Genomic DNA, 23,415 nt, shown 5'->3' on the forward strand with positions numbered 1-23,415 from the left:
GAACCCAGATTGCAGAGTTTTTGGTCCGCGGGAAGTTATTTGTTTTGGTTTTGGAAACTAATATGCGCGAAGTAACTCTCGCAAATGATCGCGGATGGTTTCTATGTAACAAAGGAAAATTGGGCTACTACTTTAATCCTTTACAACATTTACATGCTTTGCCTTCATTGACATATGTACAACTTGCATTTAATTTGCCCTCCAACACAAATAATTTATGATCCCCTGGTTTAACATCACCCCCCTTTATCCTGGATCAAAAACAACACAGGCCAGTTTGCCATGGAAATAACTTTATAACGGACAAGTTGTAGAGTTCATTTGACAGGTGACTAAATAACTATTAACCATATTCAGTTCCTTACAGCATTTTGTCATTTGGCTCCGATGGATCTGAGGAATTTACATTAATCTGTGAATTATGAGCCACATACTGTAACCAGTCAAACAGAGAGAGCAAGCATGATAAAGCTGTGAGAATAATACAACATCTACAAGCCTGAATACCTGCTTGTAGTTCCTGAGACAGTTTAGGACTGTTGCCAGGCAACAAGTACTTTTCCCCAGACAGCAATTGATGGTATGGTTCTCAGGATTTATTTCCCCTTCAGTGTTACTGAATCAGTAAATGTTTTCAGAAACCAAAAAAAAAACCAAACCACATTTTTTGTCCGACAGTTTTGAGTAGGAACTTATAAAAAAATATCAATTCTGAAAGGATAGGAAAGACTTAATTGTTTGGTTTCTGGTGGTATTTCCAATGCTAATACAAACCTCTGCAGGACAGTTAGTGTTTGTTTGGTATAACCTTTAAAGAGCAATGAGCCATGTGGGAGAGAAGCAGCGCCACACAACCATTTCCTCTCGTAACGGAATTCAAAGAGTAAACAGTTTCTCTCACCTCCATTTTCTTCCAGATGCGTTTATAACTATGTTAACATATGTTATAAAAAAACAAACAAAACACCTTCCCATTATAATACCACAGTCCAGTCACCTCATACTCCTATCACCCTATATGCTCACAACAGACCGGACAAAAAGAAACAGATGGGAGAAGGTAGGGAAGCCCTTTTTCGACTAAGATGTTCACCCTCGTTCTCCAGCAGAACAGGTGTTCAGTAGCTGCGTCCAAACAGGGTGTAGTACTGGGCCGCCTCCTTGCCACTGATACACATCTGACCAGGCTGCAGGGTCTTCAGGGGTGAGAAGGGGATGCAGAGGCTCTTGGCTCCCATTGAAGGAGCTCCAGGCTCCAGGTCCTGGTCCCTACAGGACAAACAAGCACAACAATGTATTTTAATGGTTGAAATTCAAACGCAAAGCAAAATCAGGGTAGTATGTGCAGTAAAAAATAATCTTGTGACATTTTTTCTTTTTTAAAATGATTTGAATGGGACAAATTATTATATCACTTTACAAATAACCTGAATCTTGAATACATGCATTTGAAAATTACTTTTTGCCTATGAATATTTTATGGATACTCGTTATCATCATCTGTACACATAGTGATGTGGGCGACTTGGTTGTGTGGTTGAGCAAAATCTTTCACAACAACTCGTGTCAGCCAGTGATATGTTAAGACATACTTGGCAGTGGTTTTCTTGATCCAATCTTCGCACTCGATTCCTCCACAGAACGGGATCTGGACCATCTACAGAGCGAGGTAAATGTGTTGTCAATCATTCCCTCAGGTGAGAGACAGACAATGAAACGTTGTGAGCTGGATGTGGTGGTTTGTGGTACTCACCTTGCCCTGGTCCAACTCTTTCTGGAACTGTTCCATTGTGTCTGCAGGCACCATATTTCTCTTCAAGTCGTTTGAAGCTCTGACAAACACAGACGTGACACACTTTTATCAATCTTGTATATTTATGAACACCTGTAAGCATCCAATTATTTTGCTGTAATTCTGTGTATTCTCATTTAACAGCTAGATCTGTCATAGTCTGTGTACATCATTTTCTGACAAAATGTTTCTCCCAGCTGGTTGGGAAACAATATCGTTTAAAAATCTTTGTGTTAAAATCCTTTCAGTGAGATTTAGAACAGGCAACAGGCACTGCAGGTTTTTTTCCCTAACAACAAAACACAAGAGTATTGTGCAAGTCTGACCCTAGTGGGAAGTGCTGCATCTTACTTGTTGAACAGGCTGGTCTGGATGTCCTCCAACATGGCGACCATCCTCTTCTCGACCTCAGCCTCAGGAATTGTCACCTTTGCCCCCGAGTCTCTCCTCACTGCGACGCACTGACGCTGCTGCATATCTTTAGGACCAACTTCCAGACGTATAGGAACTCCCTGGACGAGAAATGCAGAAATACACAGATGGAGACAACAAAGAGAGAGAAAGAGAAACAGTTAGTCACTATCAATGCCTTCACAACAATCCTGGCTGTGGTGACTCATCTTTTTTGTATTGTCTCATATTGATGCCTTCAGATAAAGCACTTCTATAGCTATCACATTATTTCTGACCTTGAGTTCCCAGTGGTTGAACTTCCATCCTGGGGAGTAATTTTCTCGGAGGTCAGTCTTCACCCTGATGCCAGCATCCAGCAGCCTGTTCAGGTATTTAGAGCACTGGGTCAACAGAGCCTCCTTCTCCTGCTCCGGCAGGGAGGCAGTGATCCCACATGCAATGATGACAACCTAGACAAAAGAAGAGACATTTTAACCAGTGCTGTGTGAGAGAAGATTAAAACGCAGCTGACTTGGGCTAAATGGGTATGTTATTACACATTTGTCAGTTAACCTGCTGTATTTCCATGTCTCTGTGTGAGAATGTGTGAGTGTCTACCTGCAGGCAGGCCACCCTGGGTGGCAGCACGAGTCCCATGTTGTCTCCGTGGACCATGGTGAGGACACCGATGGTCCTGGTTGTGATTCCCCAGGAGTTCTGGAAAACCAGCTGTTTCTCACCAGGCTTCTTTGGATCTTCAAACATGATCTCGAACATCTTGGCGAAGTTCTGACCGAGATGGTGAGATGTAGCACCCTGAGGAAGCAGAAAGAATTGCAAAAGGCAAGATGATTTTATCTTTTCTTTTGCAGTGCAATGTTTACTACCGCATGTGGATAATGAATATAAAGAATAGAAAAATTAGGAACTAAAAGTAATATTCTGCTAGCCTCAGCTTGAAAGGATCAAATGAAGTGGCCCAGTATGACACAGTACCTGAATGGCTCGGCCGCTGGCAGAGATGAAGGCTTCCACAGTGGTGGTGTAATCTCCTCCTGCAAACTTCTCCTTCTCCGTCTTCCTCCCCTTCACCACGGGGATCGCCATCAGCTCCTCGTACACCCTGGCGTACAGATCCAGGATCTGAAGCACCTGCAGATACATAATGTGTAAAGCACACAAAGTCTTAGTTTTGAGAAATACAGCATAGTTACTAATTTGTCACTAATTTGTACTGTAAAAGGTAAAAGGTACATCTCAGCGCTGATACACTAAAACAGTTCTGGTGTATTTTATCAAACATAACGTGCTCGTGGTAGATTTAAGGCAGCGTTGCTGTGGCTGTTACCTCCTCTTCTGCCTCCTCTTTGGTGGCAAAGGCCGTATGTCCCTCCTGCCACAGGAACTCTCTCGTCCTCAGGAAGGGCTGGGGGTGTTTGAACTCCCATCTCTGGGGGAAATGTGGGGGAGAGAAAAATACTTCAGGATGCCAGTCTTTTGTGTACCAATTTTCTTTAACAAGCTTTTAATTTCAAAGTAAAGATGCACAAGTGGGAGGTGTGGAATAGCAATCACAGATGAAGAGGGTGTAGATGTTACTGTAGGAGGATACTGACCACGACGTTACACCACTGGTTGAGTTTGATTGGCAGGTCTCTGTGGGACTGGACCCATTTGGCGTAGGCAGGGTACATCGCTGAAGCAAAACAAAACAGAGCACAGGTTCATAGGGAACAGCAAAAGCACGGCGACCTATGCATTAAGAAAAGATCATTGTTTAAAAAGATATTTACATATTAAATGTATTGCATGTGTCTGCATTGATATATATACAGTGTAGTTTGGTCTTAAAGTCAGAGTCTACTAAAGAGTTGTGGTTCAGACCTGTCTCACTGGTGGGTCTGACAGCAATGGGCTCAGCCAGCTCGGTCTTTCCTGACCGGGTTACCCAGGCAACCTAAAAAAGATGACGACATCATCATTAAGTGATTATCAACATTGTGAATTCCTATTGTTGTGCTGCATTCATTTGCTTCTTGTTTCAGTAAAGTACACTTCTGTTAGTTCTATTTTCATGTTTATTTCCCTGCATTATGTAATTAGACCTATGGGAGGTCCTTTTACCTCTGGAGCAAAATCTTCTATGTGGCTTTTTTCCTTCTCCAGGGCAGCCTGGGAGACGAACATGGGGAAGTAGCAGTTCTCCACGCCCATCTTCCTTATCTCCTTGTTAAAGAATTCTTGAATGGCCTCCCAGATGGAGTAGGCCCACGGCCGCAGCACGTAGCATCCGCTGACGTCATAGTACTCAATCAGCTCCGCTTTCGTGATGACCTGGAGGAGCAACATTACATTGAAAAGAGGAATTTTCAAAAGACATTTCAGAAAAACACTGGGATTTTAAAAATGTTTTAAAAAGCTTTTCTTTAAGTAGGAAAAAGGTTTTATCGGAGTTACTCACCTGAGAGTACCAGTCGGCAAGGTTCTCCTCTTTCTTGGCCTCCAAGCCCAACCTGTCAGGAGACGGACAACAAAGTGAGTGTGATGCAACCTTGCAATTAAGATGTCCAAAATACCGCATTACAACACATATTAAAGTGTTATGAGCTATGGTGTTTTTATTTTGTTAATCACACATTTCAATTTATTTTTTGCTTGTAGACATCACATTTTTAAAGAAGCAAAGATTGCTGTTTTTGTCTGTTTATTATTAGGGAATACCCACTCAAACTGTTATATTTAGTTAACTGAATTAATAGCTTGTCAAATTAAGAGGAGGTGGTGATAAAACGATGCCCAAACACAGTTACAAAGCATGTGGTAAATTATCACAACACAACTATAATATGTCAGACCATGCCTCCTGTTAGCTACTCTAGGGCTGTACCGAACACCATTTTTTACATTAAGAATTTCTAATTAGGTTTTTGAAAGCAGTTTAGATTGGCATCCCCCTGACCAAGGAAAAAGATTTTGTGTTATTGTGGTTGTATAAATGCAACTTATGGTGTTGATAGATTGATGCATGACCACCCCGTTAATACAGGTGTGCCGCCCTTTGAGTGCGGCAAGCAGGAGAGCAAACCATTTTTACCGCAATAAAATTGTAGATTTTGAAAGGCTTAATGCCAACAAATATGGATTGAAGCAGAATATTTCGTTTGATAAAAACATGTTGTGAATTATGGAAATTATTCAATCCACCTTTTTCAATTCAGTTGGACTTTTGGACTTTAAACCATCAGTCGGAAACAATCCTTTTGCAGCCATCACTGAAATCTACTTCTATAAATAGTATAACATGAATAATATTAGTGTAGCCTGATCTTTATCTGCTAGTGTGCAGAAACATTGTGTTCAAATAAACAAAGAATAAAGCTGCTGCACAGCTTTCGTATGTTAGTTTAGAATTCAAATTTGGGGGGAACCTTATGAATGCTTCGTCAAAGCTTCGATCTATTCGATAAAGCCCTAGTGCAGGTACAAGAGTACTCAAGTGCGGTAACACAATTGAAACAAAACACAGCCATTCCCAGCACAGACAACCATGCAACTCAAAGCTCACATCAGTAGCTATGAAGCCTGCAAACCAGCTTCCAACTGCTAACTGACAACACAGAGATACAGCTGAACCATAAGGGCCAAATCTTATTTTCCATTTTTGGGGCGATATTGTGATTATCAATATGATCAGTCTTTATCTGAGGAACAGAAGTATTTATACTTTTGCATCTTACATCAAAACCTTATCAACTTCAGAGGGTCTTCAGGATTTAAGGGTGCCGATATGTTCTGTATTTACTCTGCATAGCAAACCATGCAACAGAGCGATCACATTTCATTCATAGGACTTACAGCAGACTACAAGCACTGATCAAGCAGAGGAAAAACACACCAACCATTAAATACTCACTTAATCTGATTACAAAAAACCTCCTCAGTCGTTAAGCAATCCATCTTCAGTGGCCAAGTAAGAAATCCGAGCATGTGCCTCTGTCCCCACAATGTGTCACCGCTCCAGTATTTGTTTAAAGACTAAAAATATTCAACTCACGGAACCGCTGCATGTTCAACGTTTACTGGTAACAATTCAAAAACCTCCGTACAAAACAAATGCATCTCGCTAAGGAAGCATCTCATTCAACAAACTATATAGGTGTCCTTAACAGAAAAGACCGTTCAGAACAAGGCGTGTTATTGGCTCTGCCGATAAGAGCCAACTGACATCTTAAGTTTAGCCAAATTGATTTCAGAACAATCAACTGTAACTGCCGTATGATCTCGCCATGCATCGGTTCATCTTACTGCCTATAAATCCATACATCTTTCTTAAGTCTCCACATGTTGGATGACAGAGAAATACCTTCACTATTTCGGGCATCAAAATAAAACTAAAAGCAGGTTAATGTTTAGAAAATCATGTAGGAGGGTAAATCTGCACTGACAGAGAAAGGCTGAAAGACGGAGTTCGAAGTAGAAAAGTTGACTTCAGATGCAAAAAGTACAATAACATTTTGTTCCTCAGTACACAACTGATTGAAATGTTATCAAAATCGCAACATGGACTACTGAAATTATAAAATCGGGGGAGTATTTGTAAAAGTAGAAATGTGTGTCAAAATACCATTATAAACTAAATATTGTCACACTGCAGAGATGTCTTGGCCTATTCTACAGACTGTAGAAAAAACTTTTTACATCATAAATGAGAATTATGATGTAAAATTAACAATTCTCTCTGAATCGCATATCATAACGCAATTGCAACAGTCAAAAACAAAACACAGTTAAGATGAATTTCTTTTAATTGTTCAGCCCTACTAAGTAACCTTATAATGATGTTCACAGTATTGGTTATTAGGATTTGATCTGAAATCAGATACGACTCACCATTATGGAGCCCATTTTATACTAAACATTGATCTGGCTGGTAACATTTCACACTACTGCTAAATGAAGAAAAAGCTAGTTTATCATCATCTGGATCGACCTCTTCACCCCTCTCCTTCTAGAACCGTTTCCAGTCTCTCACCGTGTTTGTTTCTTAGGTCCTTGACCCTCTCCTGAGCCTCCTGCTCCTCCTGACGCCTCCTTGCCTTGGCTGGCTTTGTCTCCTTTACCCTTCTTTCCTCCTCCTGGTCCTCCTCCTCCCTGTTTCTCAGACTTGTTCTCTCTCTCCTTGCGGTTTTTGTCCTCTCCTCCAGTGGCTCCAGCAGCGGCCACTGGTTTGTAGTCCTGTCCAGTAAGCGTCTTGTACCTGCTCTTTAGGTCCAGGAGAGACTTCACGGCTTCATCCACCTGGTCCTGAAATGGAAGCAGAGTTGTTGTTATTTTCTCTCCAGTACCAGCTGTGTATTTAACTACACTCTGTGATTTGCTCCTTACCTTGGGGGCCTTCTCGGATTTCAACTTCCTCACTCGCTCTCCCTGTTGGGTCACCTGGGAGAAGAGTTCCTCGGCCTGCGGTGGAGAGCTGGACTTGGTCGAGGAGGAGCTGGTCTGGGTCTGGGCCTGGCTTCCTGGGGCTTGTAATCCTGGTTTGTAATCCTGTCCGGTCTGCTGTTTATACTCTGCCTTTAGGGCCAAGAGCTGCTTCACTGCAGCGTCTACCTGATCCTGATGAACAGCCAGCACAAAGACAGCCGTTTAGTCCTAGCAGCAGTGACAGTTGCAGGACTACGACTACTACTACTTATCTAATAATTAAGGACTCTAAAAACAAGGGAAAAACAGGTAGTAGATGGATATGTAGTAGTTGTGATGCTGTAGTTACAGTCTTACCTTGGGGGCCTTTTCCATCTTCAGTTTCCTGACCACTTCTCCCTGCTCAGAGACCTTCTCATACAGACTGTTGGCAGCAGGGGCAGAGCTAGGACTGTTCTGGACCGGGGCCTGGGCTTTCTGGACCGGGGCCTGGGCTTTCTGGACCGGGGCCTGGGCTTTCTGGACCGGGGCCTGGGCTTTCTGGACCGGGGCTGCTCCAGGCTTGTACTCCTGGCCTGTAGCCTGTTTGTATTCGGCCTTCAGGGCAAGCAGCTGCTTCACTGCAGCGTCAACCTGATCCTGATGAACAGCCAGCACAAAGAGAACCGTTTAGTCCGAGCAGCAGTTACAGTTGCAGGACTATCTAATAATTAAGGACTCTAAAAACAGGGGAAAAACAGGTAGTAGATGGATATGTAGTAGTTGTGATGCTGTAGTTACAGTCTTACCTTGGGGGCCTTTTCCCCCTTCAGTTTCCTGACCACTTCTCCCTGCTCTGAGACCTTCTCATGCAGACCGTTGGCAGCAGGGGCAGAGCTAGGACTGTTCTGGACTGGGACGGGGGCTTTCTGGACTGGGGCGGGGGCTTTCTGGACTGGGGCGGGGGCTTTCTGGACTGGGGCTGCTCCAGGCTTGTACTCCTGGCCTGTAGCCTGTTTGTATTCGGCCTTCAGGGCAAGCAGCTGCTTCACTGCAGCGTCAACCTGGTCCTGGGGACACACGGACAATAATACTGTGACTGAATTTATATTTTTATTATCCTGTAATGGGTAAAAACTTTGTATCAACACATGTGCATAATTAGCAAAAGCACCGTGTAAAAAATATTAGCATTGTGATGATGAAAATCAGCGGCCAGGTCAGCCCAAATTTAGCCGTGTTTTAGCCTCGATGTCAATTTGCTTGTTGGTCTTCGGCTATGATTAGAAGTGTAATAAATTCATCAACAGTACAATTCCCACTGTAGCCCAGCTGGTGGCTAGGAACAGCTGTTCTTTTTTCCTTTTCTTGGACAGAGGAGAATGTAGAGGCAGATTCAAAAATGTGTGAGAGAGAGAGAGAGGTATGAAATGCAGCGAGGGTCCCACAGCTGGAATGGAAACGACCAGAAATCAGACCAGAAACAGCCCTCGCAATGTTACTTCAAGGAAGCTTTGAGTGGCTCAGACTTTACACATTTTTTAACCAATACATTTCCAAGACTTCTCCATGACTTTGAGGCAAATTGTCATTCAGCGTATGTATATTAATTACATATTAGAATTACAGGTCAGAGTCTGACCCACGCAGATAAACAACTTATTTTTCCAGAACTTTTCCAGGCCTTGAAATGACTTTTTTCAAATTCCAACACTTTTCCAGGTTTTTAATGAACTTACAAAACCTGTATGGAGGCCTCCCTGGATCAGACACTAGCTAGTGAACCTAAAATGGTCATTTTAGAAATCTGACGTTAATTTGTTTTATTTAAATGGTGTTTGTATGTGTAATGAGGTACTCTTCATTAGGGACAATAGGTAGCTACCTGTAGCACACTGATTTGCAAAATTATGCTTTGGGTTTTTATAAGCACTTTTTCGTTATTTCTAAATTGTTTTCAGTAACTACGTCGTTCTCTACTGTCTGCATCAGAATACCTTGGGGGCTTTTTCAGACTTCAGTTTCCTCACATTCTCCCCCTGTTGGGAAACGCGCTCATACAGGCCGGAAGAAGAGCAGGAGGAGGAAGCAGAAGAGGAGATCGCAGGAGACGGAGCAGAGGAAGAGGCAGGAGCGGAAGGGGCCATCCCAGGTTTGTAATCCTGACCAGTCAGCTTTTTAAACTCCGCCTTGAGAGCGAGGAGCTGCTTCACTGCAACGTCAATCTGGTCCTGGTGCCATCAACAAACCAGCTTATTGTTGCAGGTAGTTATGGATTAACTTGACTGGCATGCAAACGACGTGGGGACATGCGCAATGACTGGACAAATCATTTAGGACACGAGCAACGGAGCGACCAGACAAACGACTTTGGACGTGAGGATTCACTCGACAAAAAATGAGGACACGAGGGATGACTGGACGAAACACTCGGCACAATATTAATGAACGAACAGATGGCTGATTGACGGATGGGGACATGAAGAGTGAGAGGACAAGAAAATGTGGACATGATCAGTTGTTGAACAAATGTCCAGCTACCTTAGGTGCCTTCTCTGTCTTCAGTTTCCTGACCAGCTCGCCCTGCTCGGTAACTCTGGTGAACGGACAGGAGGCGGAGTCTGTTGATGCGGCGGGCGGGGCTGGAGCTGAGGTGGGAGGGGCCATGCCTGGCTTGTAGTCCACACCTGTCTGCTGCTTAAACTGTGCCTGCAGAGAAAGAGCAAGAATGAGATTGCAAATCATTTGAATAAATAAAGAGTGTTGTCATTGCTTTGCATTCCAGCTGACGTACCTTTAGAGAAAGCAACTGCTGAACTGCCTTGTCCACCTCTTCTTTAGCAGCCTTGGCAACCTTTAGTTGACGGACAGCTTCACCTTGTGCTAAGATGCTGGAGAACAAGTCACTGGCTGAGGTTGCGGCAGGCGTGGGGGCAGAGGTTGAGGCAGCTTTGGCCGGGGTCGAGGCAGGCTGAGACGAGAGGAATGTCAGATTTAACAAGATCCAACGGGTACCAGCTCATCCCAGACAACAAAGAGATGAATGCAAATTCTTCTTCTCTTTCGCTCCACTGGTATATCTGGACTCAAAGCCAATCTAATTTTAGTCTAGCTATCATTTGGCCCACCTTTGCATTACTGGTTGGACCAGTTGGCATTCACTAGCACTCAGGTTCCTGATTCTACTGCTGTCACAGCTAACTCCTCTTACAACTTCTCTCTTTACCCAGCACCCTTTGACCCTTCTTAAGACTATAGAGCGATCCAGATCTGTCATTTTACATACACAATTAGTGGATTCTAAGAAACAAAAGATCAAAAAGAGTGCACAAGGGTCTAAATAATCAGTGAGCTGACTTAAGAGGAGGACCACAGCCGTGCTCTCTGCGGCTGTTGGATTATTAATTAAGGAGATCTTATACACGGATTATGAGTCTGATTTACAGATATAATTGGGCATACAGCTCATTGGAAGATAAGTAAAAAAAATAAAAACATTTTAATGGGGTTTTCTTGAAGAGCACTCACTGTTTTGTTGGAGGCCTGGCTCTTGCTCTTGTCCTTGTCCTTGGATCCAGCAGTCGGCATCTCCTTTACGTGTCCATCAGGAATGTAGAACAGGACACAGGGACTCTCCTTACAGCTGTTAGGACTGAAAATGTTGACTACAGTTAGACACACACAGAAGAACAACCAGCACAGTGAGATCGAAGTATTTGTTGATCTCCAAGAAATGGGGTGGTTCTAAACCCAAACATATGTCCTTCCCCTCACCTGATGGGCTCATAAGGCTGGTCACAGATGTAGAAGCCCCGTCTCTGGAGCTGGATGATGTCACCTTTCTTCAGGCTCTGCAGACAAGGATCGCCGAGCATCTTCTCCTCCAGCTGAAAGAGTGAGAACCAGACGATCAACCAAAAGAAAGAATTTGAAAATGACAAATGCGAGGCAAGCCGTGAGATTAAGAAGACGCTTCCCAGAGCAGACCTTGCTGTTTTTATTGATGTACTCCTTGAAGTCGTCTTCTTTGGTGATGACGGCCTTGGAGATGAGAGGCTGGTAGTTTATGCAGATGGTGGGTAGCAGGGGGGCACTGTCTGTGTCGGCCAGCCACGTGATCTTTGTCGTCTTCTTGAAGTCTTTGTTCTCCAGGTTCAGACGAGCCTCCATGGACACGACCTTAGCATCGGCCCCTCTGAGCAGGGAGAAAGGGTGCGTTTCATTACTTTTAATTCTACTCCCAACAACAATCCGGATGAGCTGAGCAGTGGTCCTACATACTTGTTGATCTTGGTGATGATGAGGTTGCCCCAGTTGATGAAGGTGACCATCTCTCCCTCTGAGAAGGTCTCAGCATCGGCTCCTTCAACCAGAACTCGAGGTCCGTACCAAACCTTCTTCATGCCCACCTCTGCGTTCTGGAGGGACACAGAAATGAGATTACAAAAAAAAAAAAAAAAAAAAAAAAAAAGATGTTGGACAAAACAGAAGATGATATGGCAAAAAACAGAAGATGATATGGCAAAAAACAGAAGATGATATGGCAAAAAGCAGCATCCACTCAACATTTTTTTTAATCTTCTGCATCAGAATTTCTCCAGGCAAAAACAACATCACAAGTTTGAGGGCTGCTGATTAAAGTGTTGCTCTAACCTTAGGGTGTTTGGCCACCTCCTTCATCTCCTCTGTAGCCTCGGAGACGGTGACAGGAACCACGTAAGAGCTGGACAGAGCTGTGAACCTGGGAGCTACCGGGTCAATAACCTAACACAAGACATGCACACACAAAAACACACACACACACACACACACACAGAGAGAGACAACGGTCAGGAAAAGAAACAGCAGACCGGTGCTTTGTAACAATCTCTACATACAAAATGCTGAGTAATGAAAGGACAAAGCAGAGATTGATGCAACTTATTTCATAAACAGTTTTCAAACAAAAAATGATTGAAAAATAACCCAGCTCAGTAAGTGACAAATGGAGAAAGTAAGACAAACAAGAAAAAAGACAATTGGAGAAAGAAAAGCAGATTAAATGAGCAAATCATGATCATATGCAGTGGAGTGAAACAAGCTTTTCTTCAGTGGCTTCTTCAGTCACCTTTCACTTTCACTATTTTACCAGCCAGCTTGAGTGTGTCAGAGCCCAAATGACGGGTTGAATGATTTGCAGAATAGAATAACCAAGAAGAACACAACCAAACGATCACAGAGGAGAGTCGTTTGGAGACTTCTATGCAAACTACTTGACAGTACAATAGAAGTAGACATTTACAAAAAGTATGGAACAGAACCACTTGATAGGCTCAGTTAAGTCACAATATAAAACCAGACACTCTTCAAACTAAAAAATATATTTTATTTTGATTGCTCTTTCAAAATAATTATAATTATCTGTTTTTACATCTATTTATGGTGATTTAGGAAATGAAAGTGTGAGGCACTTTTGAAATCTCACATAAAGGAATGAACATGTTATATAAGTGGATATAGTAAACAAATGAAGAGGAAACATCTTAAGTGCTCGCTAAAAAAACTGCAATGGATTAAAGGATGAAGGGAAGGGATTCGAGTGGGAGGAACACATTAAGGGAGGAGGACTGTCTGACTTATTAAATGTAGCACTTAATGTTACCAGTCTGTTTTTCTAGAGATTCAGACCTGCATTTTTTTTAAATCCCTCTGTTAATTCTAACCATCTTTCTCCCTGAGTTTTAACTCATTCCAGATCACAGAATGGCTGCAGACTGGAGCATCCTGACAACGCAGTCTCACTGTTGTGGTCCCAATTATTCCCATAACTGGTTTGGTGTTTGGTATGAGCAAATGGCATATCCTGTACTGATAAGTTTCCATAGCATCATTCCGTTATTTCTTATTCTTACTCCATTAGTTCTGGTAAAAGCCAGGTTCCGTATTATTATGAACATAGAAAACTAAACCCAAACAAATGTCTCCTCAACACCTCCATCCCACCTCCTACAGCCACATTTACTTTCTTCAAAGCCAAAGCAAGCACATTGCTCACTATTAACTTCAACATTGGTCAGAATCAGTTTAAGTCTGTCAGGATGGAGAATAAAACGATGAAAGTCAGGCTGGGCAATTATCTTATGTGATCATTCATCGTCTTTTAATGGGACCATACCGTGATGAAATCATAAATACAGAATTGTTATCAATTGTGATACACAACTCACTTGAAATTGTTATGTTCATTTTGCACTAAAGTTCTTAATAAAATGAGAAAATGTGTGTTTATAAATAAGTACTTCTGTATACATACTTCTCAGTGCGTTTTTTACCCTGTAGTTGTTTCATACAGACTATTTGAACTACCAGAAAACATACATATTGTTTTCTATATGACCAATTCAGAGTTTTAGAGAATCCAACATAAGATAACAAGTTTACCTATCACTTTCTATTTCTCCTTACTACATCCTCCAAAATGAGGTCAGACGTCGGTTTTAAAAAGCCCCTGGGAGCTGGTGGAGACTACCTGTTTCTATCACGTCTCTCTGACTTCCTACCACACAACTCTGCTGTCGTTTGCTTTTGAACACGGTTGGTTCTTCGACAGGTAACCAGTCATTATTTGGATACACTATACATCTGATCGGCTGGTAAAACAGTGAAGGCTGTTGGTGGATTCTCAGTAAAAACCAGCCCATGACGAAAGCAGGGAGGGAGTGGGTGAAAATAAGCAAGAGGAGGTGGAGCGGGAGGTGGAGGAGTACCTTCAGACAGCTAATTGGCAGCTTGGAAACAGAAGAGTGAGATGCTGTTTAATGTCAGATACAAGGAGGAGGGAAGAGAGAGAGGAGAGAGGTAGAGACACATTTACATAGAATGGAACGTTTACAATATTTACCCCTCACCGCTTTTTCCTCAATATAACTGTTACAACTTCCTGTTTTTGTTTGTTGTTACTGTTTGCGTCGCTAGTCACCTACAACTCTTGTCCTGAGAGAACATCATGCTAAACTGGATCTATGAAGTCTCATATGCATTTATCTTGGAACCCATCGGTCTGATGATGATTTGGCATCTTGGAGCAACTGCAAATATTTATTTGGAGGCGGTGTAGCCACCAAATATTCAGATAACAGATATTCAGCCCAATACTAGCTCTTCCGTTATTGTTTACAGTCGGATTAGCAACTTGAGACTCGATAACGGAGTTGGAGTTGAGATTTGACGTCCACCGCTAATCTCTAAAAACATATCTGCAAATGAATGCAGATAAATGAAAGAAAAAAGCTTATAAAAAGCTAAATCCTGGTCAGACGATTGCTGATGGGTTCTGAGATTGCATTTGGCCAATTTTTACGCATGGACTGTTTACCTGCATGCAACAAAAGCCTGCTCATACGTGATAGGTCAATTCTACTCTAACTACAAACAGATGCCAGAACACTTCCGATGCCAAACATCCTGTTACCTCCAGATTCTGCACTCATTGGCATATAACCGTTTATTGACATTAGCTATGCGGATAAATCCAATATAAATGTGATAAATAATTCAAAAAAATTAATTTCTGTACTCTAGAGATCTTATGACTGTTTATAATCTGTACGTTTTCTGTTGGCCCCAAAAAATTGAATGGGATCAAAATATCAATTGGACCGAGTAAAATCTATGACAAGAGCAAAAGCACAGAGGTGTTTCTGTCGAGAAGACCTTTGAAGAAGTTATGCGACTTAATAACATATGCATTCCCATGTTCACTGAACTCGGAGGCTTAAGCTTAATAATTTACCTTCGAAATCAAACAGCTGTTACAGCAAATTTTAAAATACCCAAGTTGACTTAAAGAAACTTTGGGGTCTTGAAACTGTCTGAAGAGGGCAGGGAGGAGTGGGTTAGTGGAACATGCATATGAAGCCGAAGTTTGTTCCCAAGACGCCAACTGTCATCACTACTTTGGTAGATCTTCTTGGTATAAAATGTTCTTTAAACTTTAAAATTTAAACTAGGGTCACTTACACGTTCTTTCCCTAGCATTAGGTATGTATGCTGTCTCTGTTTATGTGCATTTTTAAACTATAAACTTCACACCTTTTACTTGACTCAGGGATGAAGCAGCAACTGCCAGCAGGGAAAACCACACAGAGGAAGCAACACTGGTGTCCAGACAGATGAAAATGGGGAAAACAAAACATGACTACAATCAAATGTGGGACATGAAATGAGGCGACTGTTTGGGTTTTTGAGGATTTCAGTGTTATTAGGGGGTGATATGGAGGGTGAGGTAACGAGGCAGGAAACCGGGTAGCAAATGAAAGCGTTCAACAGAATGAGAACAGCAAAGCAGAAAGAAGCCATGCCAGCAGCAAACCCACGGCCCATTCTCTGAACCTCTGTCAAATACAGTGTCAGATTCATTTAAAACATTGTCTAACATACGAGCCAGGTCCAACTAACATAGAATTAGCCATTAATCTTCAAAACTACCACAATACACAAATGTCAGTGCTCCAAAATGGTCTGTTGTATCTTATAAGATACAATTCAACGACGGCCTACAGAAAGACCCTTTGAAAAATGTTATAAATTATTCGTACATCTTGGAAGGCCGTGCCTAAAAAAATAATTGAGCACCATTCAATTTCGGAATCATTATTTTTATACAGCTAGGCTCACACCATCAGGCCTAGATGCAAGATGACACAGGAGAAAAATGTACCTTCTTATTAAAGGCCCAGATCTTGTCCCACTCCATGTTCACCACTGACCGTGATCCACCCTGGAAGGAAGCGGATAGAAGAAAAACACGTTTTTTTTAAATGCAAAAGCCTTTTGCACTCAATGGAATAGGGAAGCTTTATTAGATTTGACATATTTGCCAACTCTCTTAAGTCCTTGATTTTGACATTGTGACACTTAAAAGAGGAAACAGAAAAGGTAATTGTCTATGAAATCATGTACGCAATGTTTAAAAGTATACCAAACTAGAGTAGAACTAATAAAAAAAAGGTTTTCAGGTGACAACATGTACAATTTTCTCTGGTCTGGTTTCTCATTTATTCTTTATCTGAAATGATCAACTCCTGTCTTTGTTTTAAAGATGAATCCAGGCTTTTGCGTCGCCCATCTTTAACTACGACAGATGTACCTGAGCTGCTATGAACTGCTTCAGACCGTCTACGGTCATTCCTCTCCTCAGGACTCCTCTGACAGTGGGGAAGCGAGGGTCATCCCTGGAGGACGAGATGAGACAGGTCAAAAGAGAACATGTAAGAGAGGGGGGGGGGAAGTAAAGGTAAAGAGAAGAAGGGGAGGAAATAAAGGGGGGATTTGGGGACAGGGCTGCACGGTGGTGTAGTGGTTAGCACTGTCGCCTCACAGCAAGAGGGCAGACACACACAACCTTCTGTGTGGAGTTTGCATGTTCTCCCCGTGTCAGCGTGGGTTCTCTCCGGGTTCTCCGGCTTCCTCCCACAGTCCAAAGACATGCAGCTAAGGTTCATTGAAGACTCTAAATTGCCCGTAGGTGTGAATGTGAGTGTGAGTGGTTGTCTGTCTCTATATGTCTGCCCTGTGATAGGCTGGCGACCTGTCCATAGTGTACCCTGCCTTCGCCCAATGACAGCTGGGATCGGCTCCAGCACCCCCGCAACCCTTAACTGGATAAGCGGTTACGGAAGATGGATGGATGGATTTGGGGACAGGGAGTGGAAGAGGATGTTGTGAAAGGCCACCAAGAGGGAACAGAAGAAATAGATGCCTTAAACATTCTGGATGGACACACGAAGAAGCATCAATCAACAGATAAATCAAAGCAGACCTACCATCCGTCGACGTATCCCTGGTCGACAAACCAGGTGAGCTTCCTCTTGGACAGCACTGTGTTGTTGAGGTTGAGTCGAGCGTACTCCCAGATGTAGGGCTTCCTGAGGCGCAGAGCTTCGATTATCCAGTAGAACTGATCATCGCGATCGTGATACTCAGTGGTCCTAAGGGCATGGGTCACACCCTCCAAACTGTCCACGATGGGACAGGCAAAGTCGTATGTTGGGTAGACTCTGAAGGAAATGAAGGGGACAGTTTGAACAATGAGTACTTGTAGGATATTTCAATATCTGATGTAAATAATCCTGATGTTAAAGTACAAATTGTCAATTTGCCATCCCAGGACTTATTTAAGTTAAGTACTTGTAGGTGCTTCCAGTGCGAGGGTGGGGCGTGTTCTTGCAGCGGTAGAGGGTGGGGTCTCTCAGGCAGCCGTTGTTGGAGTTCATGTCGATCTTGGCCCTCATGCAGCAGGTCTGACCGCTCTCTGTCCCAGCTTTCATCTCCGACCACATCTTCATGTTCTGCTCCACGGCTACAGAGAAGAGAGAGAAAGAGAGAGCCTTCAGCTACATGAATTCTCACTGTAGCTTCAACATTCTCGGTGATTGGTAAACAGCGCATGTTTCCTCTGCCGTACTGTTATTTCTGCATTTGGACTCGGTGCGCTGCTCCCTCTCCAGCTTCATCTGCTCAGGAGGCGTGTTGTCGACGTAGGCTTTGCCCTCAGCGAGCAGCTGTTCCGCATATCCCATTATGGTGACGAAATGGTCGCTGGTGTAGGTGAACTGGTCTGGACTGATCTGGAGCATGGCGACATCTTCCAGGATCACCTGAGAAGCAATAGAGACGAGTAGAAATAAGAACACATAACCCTATTTTGGCCGTTTTTTTAATCTGAATGATGAAGAGACGGCACTATTTCCTCCCAGGTAGTATGGAAATAATAACTAATTCACATGTCTCACCTTCTCAAAGTCCTCCTTTTCCTTCTCAGGGTTGGTGTCGTCGAAGCGCATGATGAGCTTGCCTTTGAATGTGACCTGGTAGTGCTGGTTGAGCAGCGCAGCCTTGGCATGGCCGATGTGCAGGTATCTGGAGAGATAGAAAATAGGTCTCTGTTAAGAAAGGTACTACATGACCATGTATAATCTGAACCTCTCCTAAAGATTAAAATTTACCCGCTGGCCTCAGGAGGGAATCGAACCACCACCTTGCCCATCTCGGCTCCTGGCAAATCCGCAAACTTGCCAACATCTTGCTTCTTATCATCGGACTGTCAAACAGGGACACAAACAGTCAAAGAGAGTTCCACTGAGGTCTAACTAAGAGTTCATTTGAATTATCTGAATACAAAATTAATAAATCAACCAATGAATCTGTGAGGATTGAGAAATGTTTTTTTCAAGATAGAATTTATAAATACAGTTACTATACAAGACAAGAGCTTGTGTTGTTTTGTTATCAAATAAAACGACACTAATCATTAGTTTTTTCTCTAGTACAGTGAGCATAAACACTCCAGGTCAGCACTACCTGGCTTCAAAATGATAACCCTTTTCACCAAATATTTTGACCATTAAATCACAAATCACTTAATAATAATTGAAATAACACTTACGTTGGCTTTGTTCAATGGAGCTTTCTTCCCGGCATACTTGTTTCCCACAGCAGTGAAGGGAACCTGCGAGCTCAGGAAAGAGAACCAGCGATTGACGTGGGAGAAGGACTTGCCCTGGCTCGGCCATTCCCCATGACCTGCAGAGAAACAACCACAACCTGTAGTGCTCCATTTCACCTTTGAAGCTAGAGAAAGTCCACACTTAAATAGACAAACAGATCCAAACTAACATATCCTGGATGGTACTACTGACCTTTGAGTGCAGCCCAGACTGAAAGGTCAGCCAGGGTGATGGTGTGTCCAACCAGGAAGGTCCGCAGGGAAAGGGCTTTATCCAATTCACCCAGTGCTTTGCTCAGAGCAGGCTGACCACACAGACTCCGAGCACTGAACTCCAACCAGTGGTCGACCTGCAGGTACCAGACAGTATCTCAAATGAGGGGAAAAGACCACCAAACACAACAACAACAAAAAAATCACTTAAAATGCACAAACACACACCTCAGTCTGCTCCATCATGTTGGCTCCGTAGAGGCCAAGAGCGGGAGCCACTCGGGCCAAGTACCGACTGATAGAGTTGGTATCATTGAACTGGATCGCACTGAGGGAAGGAAAGTGCACACAGAGTAGATATAGAAGAATTTAAAACACAAAAATTGCATATCCTAGGATTTTTTCTAAAGAGCAATCTTACGACACAATAATGTCACCTACTCTGAGACGTGAAGCTGGGTGTCTTTGCCTTCCTCCACTGAAACCTGCACACTGCCCTTCACATGCTCTGCTGTCAGAAGGGCTCCTGCAGGACAGAGGAGAAAATTTAGTGTCAGAGTTTGTTGTGAGTCTGGGTAAACATGGCTGAAGAGCCTAAATCAGCTGCTATCAACTTTGTTTAGAGAACCTAGAAGAGTAAAGTCAAGGGCAACTTGACTTTAGATTCTTCCATGTAAACGCATCTTCGGTGCCAAAAAAACATGACCTGTAGGACTATCAATCTTCACAGACATTTTGATTTGAGTACCAGTTGAACTGGTCTTGTTATGCACTGCAGTGTTTCATGTTACTCTGTTAGCTGCATTCTTTGTAGAAGTACTGCCTTCGTTATGCAGTGGTTTTCAACGTGTCAGTACTCGAGTGGCTTGGCCTAAAAATAGTTTGCGTTGCTTGTGAGACGTAATAATACGTAGAATGGAGCATGAGCTCGAAGCACAACCAAAATATCCTCGGAAGATACATTGACAATTCTCTGGGATTAGAAAAAAAGTGAGGCAATCCTACAAATTTTAACAGGTTATAAAAAAATAAATAAACATTTGAATACGAAATAGACTCATTATTTAGCTCAGGCTCAGAGTCAATGATGTTCCCCTGCTTATATAAGCCCCATTATCTTTATCCCCATGTAAACTTGCATTGATATATCCTCTTTTGACCCCTCAAAGCACTACGTGCCATGCCAACATGTAACCTATTCATACACCAATGGAAGAGGCTGCCATACAAGGTGCTCAATCACACAACTATGGGACAGCCATCACTACATGGACAGGCCGACTCAGCCTCCTGAGCCACAGCTGCTCCATGCTCCCAGCATTCTTGATTTGTCTTATACCTTAACAGTCTACCATAAATGATCTAGTGAAAGAGCTGCTTTCACTTTTAAGGGGCGGCTGTGGTGTAGTGTAGTGCAGTGGTTGCATGAATGTTAGTTAGAGTCTGATGGTGGCACCTTGCATGGTAGCCCTGTCATCAGTGTGTGAATGGGTGAATGATATGTAATATACTACTGATTGTAAGTCGCTTTGGATAAAAGCGTCTGCTAAATGACTGTAATGTAATGTAAGGTTCACCTCTACAGAGAAAACACTGAGTCAGTAGGCACACACTCAACCCCTGACCAATGGTCTCCTGGCAATACACTTTCCCTTAGTGCTGATGTTAAGCAAATGAAACAGCAATCAGCTCTTATGCCAAACGATGCACACTCCATACCCGGCCCTCCACGTTTCAACAGGCTTGCATCAGCCTGCTGTACTCAGTGTGGACGCAGGGGGCGCTGCTGAGCCGCTGTCACAGCCAGGAACCATCACATCAGCCCTGGGAAGCTTTGTTCTGACTTTTGTTGAACGTGACACAGTAAACAATCCCACACTGATACAATACGTGTCAGCATATTGATGCATTTTTGCAGCACGTTATTCCATTAATGTCTAACCCCAACCATGCGTAAACCACGTGATGCATGTGTGTGTGATGTGTTATGTCCAAGTTTATGAAGAGGTTTTGCATTTTGTTTATATGCATCACACGGTGAGAGTTGGAGAGTGAAATTGCAGTAAAGAGTATGCTGCTGTCATTAAAAGGGACATTTGAACGACTTGTCTGCATGTTGTGGTCCCCAGTGCCACGACGACAGCATGCACAGCCTCCATATTAACTTTCTGTTGATTAATATTGTCTTTTCTACAGTCCTCTTCATCTCGTCCGCATGAACCAAATCACATGACCCGCCCGGTGTCTTTAATTGTCTTGGACACAGCTGTTGATCTTGTTTTAATACGCAGATAAACATTAAAAGGTGGTATTTTTTGAATTAGTCTCATTGGTGAGGGTGACACGTAACACTGGTACATGCGCACGACTCATTGCAGAAGTATTTACTCAGGGGTCGCAGGCTGCAACTCACCTAGAGGCGGATTGCTCGTGTTGATGGTGAGGTTCAACGCCATACTGTGAAATCCTTCTTCAAACACAAGGGGCTGCACTGTTTAAGAAGATGCACGGCAATCCGGTAGACACCCAAGACCACACTACACACCGAGCACCCAGTGGCAGGAGAAAGAGGCTCCTCCTCCTCCTCCTCCTCTTCCTCCTCCTTTGAGGTTCATTGGCGGATGGTGAACAATGTGCATTACTGCCACCAGCTGGTGTGGAGTGTGGATCAGGATGTCCATTACTTATTTCTCAATAAGATTATACATTACTTAAGATAATCCTTTATTAGTCCACAAGCACACAAGAGACATAGTAGAAGAAGACAAGATAAAAAATAAAAAATGAAAATATAAAATAAAACAGTATTATAAATAAGCAATAAAAAAAAAACTAGAAAAACAACAGTAACTGAAATATTATATTTACAGACAGAGAAAAAAACAAAACAACTATTTTAACTATTTTAAACTTTTTTACTATTATTGCACAGTGTAATGTGTAATGTGTAATGTATTGCACAGGATTTTTATTGTCATGTGGTCATACTTATTTCTCAATAAGATTATACAGAAATAGTATTTGATGACACTTACTTCTTGAGTTCTTTTGCAGAATATCTATAGATATCAAAATGTACTTTTATCCTGCTGAGGTTTCCAAATAGGTGCCTTCTTTCTTGCTCATATTTATGACAGAGTACAATAACATGGTCTACTATTCTTTCACACAATAATCGCATTGGCCCATATCATGTTTTCCTAGTTTTAGTAGCGTACTGTTAAACACCGTGTGTCCAAATCTAAGTCTTGCTGTTACTGTTTCATCCCTCCTGTTCCTTCATGCACATCTTATTTCTCACACCTCCCCCTGAACTCTGTAAAACCATCGTCCTTTTTGTCTTCCTCCCATTTCGTCTGACACCTTTCCTTCAACCTCTGTTTGATAATACTTTTGGTTTCTGATTTACTGAAGCTGACTGCAACATCAGTGCAGCTATTTTTTTGCAGCCTCTTTTTCAGCTTTCCCTGCCTTTTCATTTCCTTTGACACCAACATGTGCTGCTACCCTTAGGAATACAACTGTTTGACCCCTCATTTGAATTCTGTAAAATGTTTTTTATATTTTAGCATAGATGTCTGGTATACTGTCTGAATGGCTGTTCTGTAAGCTGACTAATGAAAACCGTGATCAGAACAAATGATTGCCCTCACTAGTCTTACGTCCTCTATCCACTGTAGTGCTAACATCATTGCCAGCATTTCCCCTGTGTACACTGATAGTCCCGCAGTGATCATTTGACCTATTTTGACATTAAATTCCAGAATAATAAATGCTACTCCCACCTTATTTACTATTTACTTTGATGCGTCTGTGAAAACCTGGACTAACCGTGGTTACTGTCAATATGTGACTGTATTGTGTGCAAATTGAAATTACCCCCTCTGCCCTTCTTGTTATTTTTTAATAATGCAAAGTCTACTATGGATTCAGGCAGTATCCACGGTGCTATTGCTGGTAGGCTGAAATTTAATTGAGCTATGCTAAATTCCGTTCCTTTTTGTGCATCTGCCTTTCCAAAGCTTCTTGTCTCCCTCCTCTCCTTTTCCCTGCATGGTTTTAAAGTTTCCTTTGATGGATGCTCTTTAATGTGGCCCTGTAGATTAGCCCAATAATTCAATGCTAACTG

At 42.6% G+C, this 23,415-nt stretch overlaps 1 protein-coding gene across 3 annotated transcripts; it reads right to left on the reverse strand.

Annotated features, from left to right (window-relative positions):
- Window positions 1–276: 276 nt before the first annotated feature.
- Window positions 277–21,879, reverse strand: eprs1 (glutamyl-prolyl-tRNA synthetase 1). 3 transcript variants are annotated; one of them, XM_054612536.1, is made up of 36 exons: window positions 21,700–21,879; window positions 19,728–19,812; window positions 19,515–19,614; window positions 19,267–19,423; window positions 19,014–19,150; window positions 18,574–18,668; window positions 18,361–18,487; window positions 18,033–18,225; window positions 17,756–17,927; window positions 17,392–17,625; window positions 16,716–16,800; window positions 16,287–16,346; window positions 12,242–12,352; window positions 11,870–12,006; window positions 11,576–11,783; window positions 11,363–11,475; window positions 11,117–11,240; window positions 10,383–10,559; window positions 10,130–10,297; window positions 8,398–8,658; window positions 8,120–8,248; window positions 7,967–8,077; window positions 7,571–7,801; window positions 7,218–7,489; window positions 4,647–4,698; window positions 4,310–4,519; window positions 4,070–4,142; window positions 3,802–3,881; window positions 3,534–3,635; window positions 3,182–3,337; window positions 2,804–3,001; window positions 2,482–2,655; window positions 2,144–2,304; window positions 1,754–1,832; window positions 1,593–1,657; window positions 277–1,269 (listed from the first exon to the last, which is right to left on the reverse strand). In XM_054612536.1, the coding sequence occupies exons 1-36, from the start codon at window positions 21,740–21,742 to the stop codon at window positions 1,119–1,121; spliced, it is 5,031 nt and encodes a 1,676-aa protein (XP_054468511.1). In that variant the 5' UTR covers window positions 21,743–21,879; the 3' UTR covers window positions 277–1,118. The 3 variants fall into 3 exon arrangements, with proteins under 3 accessions (XP_054468511.1, XP_054468518.1, XP_054468502.1); XM_054612543.1 differs by adding an exon at window positions 9,586–9,819 and having other exon boundaries at window positions 7,967–8,248; XM_054612527.1 differs by having other exon boundaries at window positions 7,967–8,248.
- Window positions 21,880–23,415: the final 1,536 nt, after the last annotated feature.

This window comes from Anoplopoma fimbria, chromosome 2 (assembly GCF_027596085.1).
Source record: "Anoplopoma fimbria isolate UVic2021 breed Golden Eagle Sablefish chromosome 2, Afim_UVic_2022, whole genome shotgun sequence".
NCBI lineage: Eukaryota > Metazoa > Chordata > Actinopteri > Perciformes > Anoplopomatidae > Anoplopoma > Anoplopoma fimbria.

What these genes read in the sequence shown, in the direction of transcription:
- eprs1 (XM_054612543.1), bottom strand. Translation starts at nt 21,742, where the DNA reads ATGGCGTTGAACCTCACCATCAACACGAGCAATCCGCCTCTAG. An exon ending in AGTCTGGGCTGCACTCAAAG is followed by an intron (nt 19,151 to 19,266) that starts GTCAGTAGTACC and finishes GTTTCTCTGCAG; the next exon opens with GTCATGGGGAATGGCCGAGC. An exon ending in AGGTGGCCAAACACCCTAAG is followed by an intron (nt 12,007 to 12,241) that starts GTTAGAGCAACA and finishes GTGTCCCTCCAG; the next exon opens with AACGCAGAGGTGGGCATGAA.